At 59.5% G+C, this 10,974-nt stretch overlaps 3 protein-coding genes across 6 annotated transcripts; 2 read left to right on the top strand and 1 right to left on the bottom strand.

The window, feature by feature from the left end:
* Positions 1–1,211: 1,211 nt before the first annotated feature.
* Positions 1,212–2,156, top strand: LOC140261615 (NAD(P)(+)--arginine ADP-ribosyltransferase 1-like). The gene has a single exon (XM_072355230.1). The coding sequence runs from the start codon at positions 1,215–1,217 to the stop codon at positions 2,154–2,156; it is 942 nt and encodes a 313-aa protein (XP_072211331.1). The 5' UTR covers positions 1,212–1,214.
* Positions 2,157–2,702: 546 nt separating this feature from the next.
* On the bottom strand, positions 2,703–5,225 carry LOC140255000 (ecto-ADP-ribosyltransferase 5-like). 4 transcript variants are annotated; one of them, XM_072342246.1, is made up of 5 exons: positions 5,138–5,225; positions 4,804–4,891; positions 3,763–4,477; positions 3,599–3,631; positions 2,703–3,396 (listed from the first exon to the last, which is right to left on the bottom strand). In XM_072342246.1, exons 2-5 carry the CDS (start codon positions 4,849–4,851, stop codon positions 3,368–3,370), a joined length of 825 nt encoding a protein of 274 aa, XP_072198347.1. In that variant the 5' UTR covers positions 4,852–4,891; positions 5,138–5,225; the 3' UTR covers positions 2,703–3,367. The 4 variants fall into 4 exon arrangements, with proteins under 4 accessions (XP_072198347.1, XP_072198357.1, XP_072198332.1 ...); XM_072342256.1 differs by having other exon boundaries at positions 2,703–3,631; positions 3,763–3,938; positions 4,011–4,477; XM_072342231.1 differs by having other exon boundaries at positions 2,703–3,631.
* Positions 5,226–7,958: 2,733 nt separating this feature from the next.
* Positions 7,959–8,903, top strand: LOC140261905 (NAD(P)(+)--arginine ADP-ribosyltransferase 1-like). Its single transcript, XM_072355846.1, has one exon. It carries the CDS (start codon positions 7,962–7,964, stop codon positions 8,901–8,903), a length of 942 nt encoding a protein of 313 aa, XP_072211947.1. The 5' UTR covers positions 7,959–7,961.
* The last annotated feature ends 2,071 nt before the right edge of the window (positions 8,904–10,974 follow it).

Here is a 10,974-nt window from a genome sequence, read left to right as displayed (position 1 = left end):
AGTACTGGATGCCCACAATGAGGTCTCCCCGCAGCCTTCTCTTCTCCAAACCAAACCAGCCCAGTTCCCTCAACCTTTCCTCATAGCTGAGCTGCTCCAGCCCTCTGACCATCCTATTGTCCCCCTCCGGGATCCGCTCAAAGAGCTCCACATCCTTCCTGTGCTGGAGGCCGTTCTTGGTATCTTTCACATCCCACACCAAGCTCATCTCCAGAGCTGAACTCAGCCCCATCCCAGGTGCAGAACCCAGCACTGCTCCTGCTGAGCTGCACGCTGCTGGTGGTGAAACAAACTGATGTCATTCAGTGATAATAATGAAGATAACACAGAGTAAAGAAATGTCTGTGCTCTCTGGTCAGATCTGTTGGTATTTCAGCCCTCTGGGATGCACACCAAGCAGCAGCAGCGCTGCTGTGGTTTAACCCTGCAACAGCTCAGCACCACTCTGCCGTTTGCTCACTGACCCAACAGGAGATAGGGCAGAGCATTGATACAGATAAAGCTGTAAGAACTTGTCAGTTGGGAGAAGGTCGGTTTGATGAGAGAGATAAGAAAGATGAACAGAAGTAGATAAAGAAAGGGATATCCAAGGCAATTGCTTGGTAGGTCCTGACTGATGGCCGTCCCTGAGCAGCACACCTCAGGGCCACCTCACAGCTCAGCACAGTGCCCTGTGGTCCGAGATACACCTTGGGTTCATCTCAGTGCCCGTGGGACCGGCCCCAGACGTGCACCAAGGTGAGGGGGATGGCTGGACGTGGACGTGACCTGCTGTCAGACACTGCAATCACCTGGCCACCAATGGTGGTTTGTGCGGTGATGGCACGTGAGTTACGCAGGGTCACAGGCTGGGGCTGCTCTATAAAGTGAGAGCAGGCAGCTCTGGGTGTCCTGCAGCAGCATCACGCCGTGGGTCCTGCCTGAGACAGAGCGAAGGTAACAGCGTGCTGCAGCTCCAGGGCTGCTCCCGGCACAGACGCCGCAGCACAGCGGCTGCTGGGGCTGCACTGGGAACCTTCTTGTCTGCAGCAGGGAATGGCAGCCGCGGGCTGGAGGCCGGGGGCAGCGGGGTGGGGAAGAGCCCGGCAGCCCTGGATGGGGACGCAGACGGGGGCTTCTTCCCTCTGGTGTCAGGGTGGGTGCAGGTGGGTTCGCAGGTAACCACGATGCATCTGCTCCGCTTCTCCCTGCAGCCCCTGCAGCCGCTGCCAGCCATGGAGCTCCTCGCCCTGTGCTGGGTGCTGCTGGCCGGCACCTTGCTCAGCATGTCGGCCACCAGCAGCGCCATGTGCCAAGGAGACCTTGGCCCCACCACGGTGAGGATGGACATGGCCCCGCAGTCCTTTGATGACCAATACAAGGGCTGTGAGAACAAGATGAAGGCTGTGCTACCCAAGGTGGGCCGTATGGAGATTGCCAAGAACAAGCTCTTTGCTGCCATCTGGATGAAAGCATCTGCAAAATGGCAGCAGCTCTGCAGCCATCCCTCTACCTGCCCGCATCTGACCCGGGAGCAGGCCATTGCCGTGCTGGCGTACAGTGCTGCGGGTGGGATGTATAAGCAGTTCAATGCAGCCACCCGTCAGGGCAGGCGCTCCCACCAGCACTACATCAAGTCGTACCACTTCAAGATGCTGCACTTCTTCCTGACCCAGGCGGTGCAAGCCCTGCGGAGATCTGGTCCCAAGAAATGTTACCACGTCTATCGCGGTGTTCGGGGCATCCATTTCACTGCTAAAATAGGCACGAAAGTGCGCTTTGGCCATTTCACCTCCACCTCCCGACAGAAGGCTCCCACAAAGATATTTGGCAACGACACCTTCTTTGAGGTGAAGACCTGCTATGGCGTCCCCATCAAGAAAGTGTCCTTCTCCCCCAGTTTGGATGAAGTCCTCGTCCCACCCTATGAAGTCTTCAAGGTCACCAAAATCACCAGAATCAATGGCAGACCCCAAATCCAACTCCGCTCTAGGGGGACAAAGAGCTTCCACAACTGTGAGCTTGTGAAGTCTCTGGGTGGGCAGTGGGGTTGGGGCCACCAGGAGGTGGGGTTGGGGCTCAGCCCTGGGCTGGCTCTGCACTCCCTGCCCGGCCCCAGACCTGTCTTGAATGGATGGGGGCACAGAGAGGATGGCCCCATCCCAGCAGCTCTGTAAGGGGATGGGGAGTGTGGAGGTGAAGGGAACGTCTCTGTTTGTGGGGAGGTGGGAGGTGGGGGAATGGGAAGCTTGAGCAACTTAGAGCTCTGTGAAGCTGTGGGGTGTGCAGGGGAAGGGCAGCAGCAGAAACCGAGTGTGGGGATGGGTAGAGACGTGTGCCCAAGGGCCGGTGGTGTGCAGGACGTGTGTCCTCTTCTTATTTCTCTCATTAAACCTCGAGTGTCAGCATTCCGGTGCTGTTTGTGTTGCTGTGCTGCATTGCGGTCCTGGTGGCACCTGGGAGGTGTGTGGACCTGGGTCTGCTGTGGGATTGGGGTGGGTGTGTGGGCCCCGGGCTGTGGGGCAGCTCCAACCCGCAGTGCTGCCCCGACCCCGCTGTGCAGCGCTGAGCTGCTGTGATCCCCAGTGCTGTGCGGCTGAGGACGGGTCCGGCCGTGCTGCAGGTGCTGGAGCGGTGGCCCTTTGGTGGGCACCACGTGGGCTTCTGGGCCCCTCAGCACAAACAGCTCAGACAGCTTTTGGAGAGCAAGAATTGGGCTTTAATGCATTCTGGACAAGGCTGCTCCCTGCAGTGCCTGCCTCTGCACGGCTCCTGTGCCCGCTGGGCTCTCGCCCTCACTCTGCCTCAATCCCTGCAGCTCTCCATGCCGAGCTCCCCGTGCCCCCTTTACACCCTCAGCACTCCCCAGCACCGGCCCCATCCTGGAGCCAACAGCCCCGCAGACCCCGGGCCGTGTGCTGGTGAGGGGCTGTGGGCTGTGGTGCTGCCCGAGGTTGGGCCCCCCGTGGCAGCAGAGCCACCCAAAGGGGATTCAGGGCTGAGTCCAGGAGCTGAAGAAGCGCTGAAAATGGGAGCGTGACCAGATCTGAAAGGATGAGGAAATGGGGAAAGCAGGCCTTGTGCTGAGGGCCAGGTGCTGCTGGGCACACGCTGCAGGCTGAGCACCAGCAGAGCTGCCCTGGCACCAGGACAGCAGCCCCGCGGGTTTGGGAAGCGCTGCTGAGAGCAGCAGGAGCCACAGCACCACATCCTGCGTGGGCACAGCCACAGGGTCCCCCACCAACAAGGGAGAGCCCCGTTCTGTCCCCAGGCTGTGACACAGCACAGCGTGGCACTGCATGGCACCCCGAGCAGCTCTGCCCTGGTGCAGGCTGTGCTGATGCATCCCTCCTGCATGTGCTGCTTCCTGCCCTCGTTGGTCTGCCCCTCACAGCTCATCTCCGTGCCTGGGGGTGGCTGCAGTGAGAGGGAGGGCATCAGCCACCTGTCAGCCCCCAGCCTGGCACCAGCGTGGGGTCTGCCATGACCCCACCGAGGCTGGAGCCCCTTCCCCTGCACCGAGACCCCATAACGCAGGGAGAGGTCTAAATCCGAACCCAGCAATTAGCACTGCAATGAGCTCTGCAATCGCTTGTGATGGTCCCTGCGGAGCTCCTACCTGCGCTGCTCCTGCACTCGGGGCTCTTCTCACCTGCGGGATGGAGAAGGGCTGTGCTTGTCGGAAGGGTTGGGGGCAGCAGAAGGGATGGGGTTGGAAACAGCCCCGCCGCAGTGGGGCTGAGCCTCAGCATTGGCCATCGGGATGCCTGTGCCCCCACTCACGGCCCAGGAAGGCGCAGTTGAAGTGGCTGCAGGTCCTGTTGGTGCTCCGCAGCACGAAGCGGTGAGTCCCGCTGTCCGGGAAGACCCAGAAGATCTCGTGGCCGGGAATCAGCACCTCCTCCTCCTCCGTGTAGAGGGAGAAGGCGTGGATGGGGACCCCGAAGCAGCTGCGGATGCTGAGGAACGGGTCCTGCCCGAAGCTCTCGGCGCGCTCCTTGCTAAAGGAGCAGGAGGCGAAGGAGCCGAACCTGAACGGGCTGGCACCGCGCAGCTGGTACCGGGCGTGAGCCATGCCCCGGTACACGGCGGTGCCGTAGGCGGCCTCGCAGGGAACCCGCAGCAGCTGCAGGGCTCTGGTCAGGTAGAAATGCAGCGCCTTGAAGGGGAAGCTGGCGTTGTAGGCTGCCCACGAGCGGCCGGCCGCCCGCACGGCGGCGTTGAAGACGCGGTGCAGGTCGTTGTCGGTGTAGGCGATCACCGCTTGGCCGTGCTCGTCCTTGAAGCCGGGGGGCAGGCGGGGGGACAGAGCCCCCTTCACCCACTGCCAGCGCTCCCCGGCCCGGCCCCACACCCTGCGGAACAGACGGGACTCGCCCCGCGCCCGCTCCCGCTCCAGCAGCGCCGGCCCCGCCGCCTCCATCGCCTCGGCGCATCCCTCGTACTGATCGTCGAAGGCGTCGCGGCTCATGTCCATCAGCAGCTGCGGGGTCCCGTCCTGCGCCATGCCGCCGGGCTCAGCTGCGGCCCCTCGTCCCCGTGCCGTCCCCGAGCCCTGGCTGTGGGTCCCCGTCCCTCCTCCCCAGCGCCGTGGAGCTCAGCAGGAGCTCGGGGCTGATGCAAGGGATTGCGCTGAGGAAGTGAGCAACGGGAACCAGCGCTTCCCCTATGGGGCGGCAGGGGACCCTGCATCCCGCAGAAGCCACAGAGCAGGGAGAGCAGCCCCGACACGGAGCGGAAGCAAAAGGCAGAGTGGAAACCTCCCCCAGAGGCAGCGGGGATGGGGGTCCCGGGACGCAGGGCCCCCGCAGCAGCACCACTCACATGGGGGGCAGCCAGCAGAGCCCCGAGGCACAGCCAGGCCCGGAGCATCCTCGGGTCCCACAGGGATGAGCGATGCCAAACCTCAGCGCTGCCATGGCCACAAGGGAGAGCTTGGGGTGTGCCAATGTGGGGCCGCTCACCCCCAAGGGACGGGGGCTGTCGGCTCCAAAAGGGACCCACAAAGGGTCGTCCCTATGGAAGCCCCCCTTACCCCCCCCCAGGGACAGCCCTGATCCCCTGGGCCTTCCACAGAGCCATCCCCGCTCTGCAGCACCCAGGGGTGGCAGCAGCCCCACGCTCCCGTCCTGCTGTCCCCCCCGCAGTGCCCCCATACCAGTGCTGTCCCCGTCCCACTGCTGTTCCCGGTGGGGCTGTTCCTGCCCAGCAGGCTCTGGGGGCCCTGCAACCCGAGCAGCCAAACAGGAAAGGGGCAGAACCAGAAGTGTCTGTTTGCTTTCAGTTTGCTTTCATTTTCCGCACTCTGGAGGTGCTGCAGCGCCGGTCCCACGCAGGGAGGAAGATCCGCTGAGCCCCAACGTGGGGTCCGGCATCACGACAACCCCGCTGCGCTCCCTCCAGCTCACACCATTGGAGGGTTTCCCTTCCCTGGTGCTGCTGATCTCTTCCCGTCCCGGGGCTCACACAGCCTTGCAGTGCCCCCGAGCAGCGATGGGGCTGCACCCATCCCGGGGCTGTAGCACAGACCTGCAGAACCACAGCCCGCTTTGGGTGGGAAGGGCCCTCAAAGCCCACCCTGTGCCAACCCCATGGGCAGGGGCTGCTCCCCTCGGCCTGGGGTGCAACACAGAACCATCATTGGGGCAGAAAGGAACAGCCTGGGACAGAATCAGCTCGGCAGGACCATAGGAAGGGTACTGAGATGTCTTGGAAACAACAGGATGGCGGCAGCTGGCACAAGATGGACTGTGGGGTAATGGTGTCAGAATGGAGTTACCAACTGGAAATGTAAATCCTCTGCTTGCGGGGCGACTGCTATTGCAACTGCAAATAAAGTCTGCTTTTATTAGAGACACTGTTGTGAGAAATGATTGGGTGTTTCCAGCACCTCTGTGGCACTGGGCTCTGCAGTGATGGGCACCAGCGCTTCTCCCTGCCAGGACCTCACCGCCCCCTGGTGTCTCCTCTTTCAGCTTAAAGCCACTGCTCTGCTGTGGCAATTGAGGCACAGACTGAGATAGGAACCATCGAAATTGAAACCCAACCCCTCCACTGCAGGCTCTGGCAAGTCTTACACACATCTCCGAGCTCCCTCCTGTTGCTCCCCATCCCCCTGTGTGTCCATAGAACACTTAACAAGTCTCCCCCACGTCTGCACACCCACAGCCCACGCAGTGCCCGTCCCATCACAGCCACACGTTGCTTCTGTTGCCACGCTGCTCCTCCACTCATGGAGGTCACCACGTGGAGTTATGGCCCATGTCTGCTCTGCTCTCCTGCACACAGCCTTTCCTCTCCGTGTCCTCTCACACTCCTGTCAGTGTTGAATCTCAGCCTCCATTCTGAACATTGACTGCAACCCCAACATCTTCTTCTTTGTTATTAACAAGTGAAGGGTACAGGGCCAAAAACAATGGCACTATGTGCATTAATGACAAATCTGTGACATCGTAGACGATTCAAATGGCCTGGGTTGCAAAGGCCCACAGTGCTCATCCAGTTCCAACCCCCTGCTGTGTGCAGGGTCACCAACCAGCAGCCCAGGCTGCCCAGAGCCACATCCAGCCTGGCCTTGAATGCCTGCAGGGATGGGGCATCCACAGCCTCCTTGGGCAACCTGTTCCAGTGCGTCACCACCCTCTGCATGAAAAACTTCCTGCTAAGATCCATCCTAAACCTCCCCTGTCTCACTTTAAAGCCATTCCCCCTTGTCCTATCACTTCCCACCCTCACAAACAGCCGTTCCCCCTCCTGTTTATTCACTCCCTTCAAGTACTGGATGCCCACAATGAGGTCTCCCTGCAGCCTTCTCTTCTCCAAACCAAACCAGCCCAGTTCCCTCAACCTTTCCTCATACTGAGCTGCTCCAGCCCTCTGACCATCTTATTGTCCCCCTCCTGGATCCGCTCAAAAAGCTCCACATCCTTCCTGTGCTGGAGGCCCTTCCTGTTATCTTTCACATCCCACACCAAGCTCATCTCCAGAGCTGAACTGAGCCCCATCCCAGGTGCAGAACCCAGCACTGCTCCTGCTGAGCTGCACGCTGCTGGTGGTGAAACAAACTGATGTCATTCAGTGATAATAATGAAGATAACACAGAGTAAAGAAATGTCTGTGCTCTCTGGTCAGATCTGTTGGTATTTCAGCCCTCTGGGATGCACACCAAGCAGCAGCAGCGCTGCTGTGGTTTAACCTTGCAACAGCTCAGCACCACTCTGCCGTTTGCTCACTGACCCAACAGGAGATAGGGCAGAGCATTGATACAGATAAAGCTGTAAGAACTTGTCAGTTGGGAGAAGGTCGGTTTGATGAGAGAGATAAGATGAACAGAAGTAGATAAAGAAAGGGATATCCAAGGCAATTGCTCAGTAGGTCCTGACTGATGGCCATCCCTGAGCAGCAGACCCCAGGGCCACCTCACAGCTCAGCACAGTGCCCTGTGGTCCGAGATACCCTTTGGGTTCATCTCAGTGCCCGTGGGACTGGCCCCAGACGTGCACCAAGGTGAGGGGGATGGCTAGACGTGGACGTGACCTGCAGTCAGACACTGCAATCACCTGGCCACCAATGGTGGGTTTTGCGGTGATGGCACGTGAGTTACGCAGGGTCACAGGCTGGGGCTGCTCTATAAAGTGAGAGCAGGCAGCTCTGGGTGTCCTGCAGCAGCATCACGCCGTGGGTCCTGCCTGAGACAGAGTGAAGGTAACAGCGTGCTGCAGCTCCAGGGCTGCTCCCGGCACAGACGCCGCAGCACAGCGGCTGCTGGGGCTGCGCTGGGAACCTTCTTGTCTGCAGCAGGGAATGGCAGCCGCGGGCTGGAGGCCGGGGGCAGCGGGGTGGGGAAGAGCCCGGCGGCCCTGGATGGGGACACAGACGGGGGCTTCTTCCCTCTGATGTCAGGGTGGGTGCAGGTGGGTTCACAGGTAACCGCGATGCATCTGCTCCGCTTCTCCCTGCAGCCCCTGCAGCCGCTGCCAGCCATGGAGCTCCTCGCCCTGCGCTGGGTGCTGCTGGCCGGCACCTTGCTCAGCATGTCGGCCACCAGCAGCGCCATGTGCCGAGGAGACCTCGGCCCCATCAAGCTGCGCATGGACATGGCCCCGCAGTCCTTTGATGACCAATACAAGGGCTGTGAGGACAAGATGGAGGCTGCGCTAACAGAGTTGAACCGTACGGAGTTTCGCTCGAACAAGCTCTATGCTGCTACCTGGAAGAATGCATCTACAGAATGGCAGAAGCGCTGCCGCCGTCGCTCTGACTGTCCGCCGCTGACCCAGCAGCAGGCCATCGCTGTGCTGGCGTACAGTGCTGCGGGTGGGATGTATAAGCAGTTCAATGAATACACCCGTGAGGGCGGGAGCTCCCGCCAGCACTACCTCAAGTCGTACAACTTCAAGGTGCTGCACTTCCTCCTGACCCAGGCGGTGCAAGCCCTGCGGAGATCTGGTCCCAAGAAATGTTACCACGTCTATCGCGGTGTTCGGGGCATCAACTTCACAGCTGAAATAGGCAAGGAAGTGCGCTTTGGCCAGTTCACCTCTACCTCCCTACAGAAGGATGCCGCAAAGGAGTTTGGCAAGGACACCTTCTTTGATGTGACAACCTGCTATGGCGTCCGAATCAAGAAATTGTCCTACTATGAGGATGAGGATGAAGTCCTCATCCCACCCTTTGAAGTCTTTCAGGTCACCAACTTCACTATAATCAGTGGCAGACCCCAAATCCAACTCCGCTCTAAGGGGGCACATAGCACATACAATTGTGAGTATGTGAAGCGTCGGGGTGGGCAGTGGGGTTGGGGTCACCAGGAGGTGGGGTTGGGGCTCAGCCCTGGGCTGGCTCTGCACTCCTTGCCCTGCCCCAGACCTGTCTCAAATGGATGGGGGCACAGAGAGGATGGCCCCATCCCAGCAGCTCTGTAAGGGGATGGGGAGTGTGGAGGTGAAGGGAACGTCTCTGTTTGTGGGGAGGTGGGAGGTGGGGGAATGGGAAGCTTGAGCAACTTAGAGCTCTGTGAAGCCGTGGGGTGTGCAGGGGAAGGGCAGCAGCAGAAACCGAATGTGGGGATGGGTAGAGACGTGTGCCCAAGGGCCGGTGGTGTGCAGGACGTGTGTCCTCTTCTTATTTCTCTCATTAAAGCTTGACTGTCAGCATTCCGGTGCTGTTTGTGTTGCTGTGCTGCATTGCGGTCCTGGTGGCACCTGGGAGGTGTGGGGAGCCAGGTCTGCTGTGGGATTGGGGTGGGTGTGTGGGCCCCGGGCTGTGGGGCAGCTCCAACCCGCAGTGCTGCCCCGACCCCGCTGTGCAGCGCTGAGCTGGGAAGTGGCAGGAGCAGCTCTGAGCCTGAAGGTGCCTGGAGAACATGCACACCATCTCCTCTGCAGCAGCAGCAGAAAGGCAGAACCAGAGGGGGAGGATGGTGTTGGGCTCAGGTCTGTCTCACAGCTGCCAGGATGAGCCCCCGGGCTTCCCCAGCTCCTCCAGCAATCCAAGCTCTCAAAGAACATCAGGCTCCTCGGGTTCCCCACTCCCCAGTGATCCCAGTCTCCCTGTGCTCCCCTGCTCTCCACTCTCCCTACGCCTGCCAATCTCCCCATGCTTGGAGAGGAGGGGAGGATGTGGGGCAAGGGAAAGGCTGTGCCCCACTGGGTGGTAGGCCTGGCTCAGCTCCCAGGGCGGTGGGACGGCCCTGAGCTGCTGGAGATCAGAGACACCACTATGACATTGCGTACTGTGACAACCAGGGATGGAGTCAGATGTGAACGATCCAAATCCTTTATTACAGGCTCTCTCATCACTTACATACATTCACAGGTTTCCTTCTTTAGCTTTCCCACCAACCTTTACAACTCTCCCATCTGCCTTTACGTGTCAACAAAGCAATCCACAAACACTCCATATCCGTGCCTGCAGGCACTCATCCAATCAGAGCCATGAGTTCCTTTTGCTTTTCTCCCCTTCTGGAGATGTCCTTGGTTCTCAGCTTTGCTTTCTCACGCTGCTTATCTTGCTCCACAGCGTCTGCTCTGAGCAGACTTTCTTGTACTCCCATAGGGTTGGGTTTGGGGTGCTGTGTGGGGCTGGGAGTTGGACCTGGTGTTCCCTGTGGGTCCTTTCCAACTCAGAATGTTCCCTATGATCCTCAGAAAGCAGCTGTATGTCTGTTCTGCACATGGGCTACATCACCCCCAGCCATGCTGATAGATGGAGAAGAGAAGGCTGCGGGGAGACCTCATTGTGGGCATCCAGTACTTGAAGGGAGCGAATAAACAGGAGGGGGAACAGCTGTTTGTGAGGGTGGGCAGTGATAGGACAAGGGGGAATGGTTTGAAAGGGAGACAGGGCAGGTTTGGGTTGGATCTTAGGAGGGAGTTTTTCACCTAAAGGGTGGTGACGCACTGGAACAGGTTGCCCAAGGAGGCTGTGGATGCCCCATCCCTGCAGGCATTCAAGGCCAGGCTGGATGTGGCTCTGGGCAGCCTGGGCTGCTGGTTGGTGACCCTGCACACAGCAGAGGGTTGGAACTACATGATCACTGTGATCCTTTGCAACCCAGACCATTCTCTCATTCTATCATTCAGGGACCATTTCACAGCTTGTAAAGGATTCGAACTGCAGAGAATAGTGTGTTGTTCCTCCTGTCAGTGCTTTCCTAATAAAAGCCTGGAGGGGGCAGCAGGACCGCTTTTGTTTTGCTCTGCCTTCAGACATAAGGAAAAGAAGGTTCAATCCAAACAACCAATGCTGCCAACACTCTCTGCTCAGCCAGGTGTTACAGCCGGGGGTCTCCAAGCAGGCTGGGGGAGCCTGATGTTTCTCATCTTCATATGTTGGCTCTGGGACCATCCTGCTTTCCAGGCAGGGAGAAATCAGCAGAAGGTAAAACCAGGTAATGTGGGCCAATGCAGGAAGTGCTGCAGGCGGCCACATCCTCTTCTCGTGCTTTTCCCATAACATTGTGCATTCACCCTTTTGCTCCAGCTCTGTTCGTTC

The sequence above is a fragment of the Excalfactoria chinensis genome, chromosome 1 (assembly GCF_039878825.1).
Source record: "Excalfactoria chinensis isolate bCotChi1 chromosome 1, bCotChi1.hap2, whole genome shotgun sequence".
Taxonomy (NCBI): domain Eukaryota; kingdom Metazoa; phylum Chordata; class Aves; order Galliformes; family Phasianidae; genus Excalfactoria; species Excalfactoria chinensis.
This window is presented reverse-complemented; position numbering and strand designations above follow the sequence as displayed.

What these genes read in the sequence shown, in the direction of transcription:
- LOC140261615 (XM_072355230.1), top strand. Translation starts at nt 1,215, where the DNA reads ATGGAGCTCCTCGCCCTGTGCTGGGTGCTGCTGGCCGGCACCTTGCTC.
- LOC140255000 (XM_072342231.1), bottom strand. Translation starts at nt 4,851, where the DNA reads ATGCTCCGGGCCTGGCTGTGCCTCGGGGCTCTGCTGGCTGCCCCCCAT. An exon ending in CTCTGCTGGCTGCCCCCCAT is followed by an intron (nt 4,478 to 4,803) that starts GTGAGTGGTGCT and finishes GGCATGGCGCAG; the next exon opens with GACGGGACCCCGCAGCTGCT. An exon ending in CAACTGCGCCTTCCTGGGCC is followed by an intron (nt 3,632 to 3,762) that starts GTGAGTGGGGGC and finishes TCCATCCCGCAG; the next exon opens with GTGAGAAGAGCCCCGAGTGC.
- LOC140261905 (XM_072355846.1), top strand. Translation starts at nt 7,962, where the DNA reads ATGGAGCTCCTCGCCCTGCGCTGGGTGCTGCTGGCCGGCACCTTGCTC.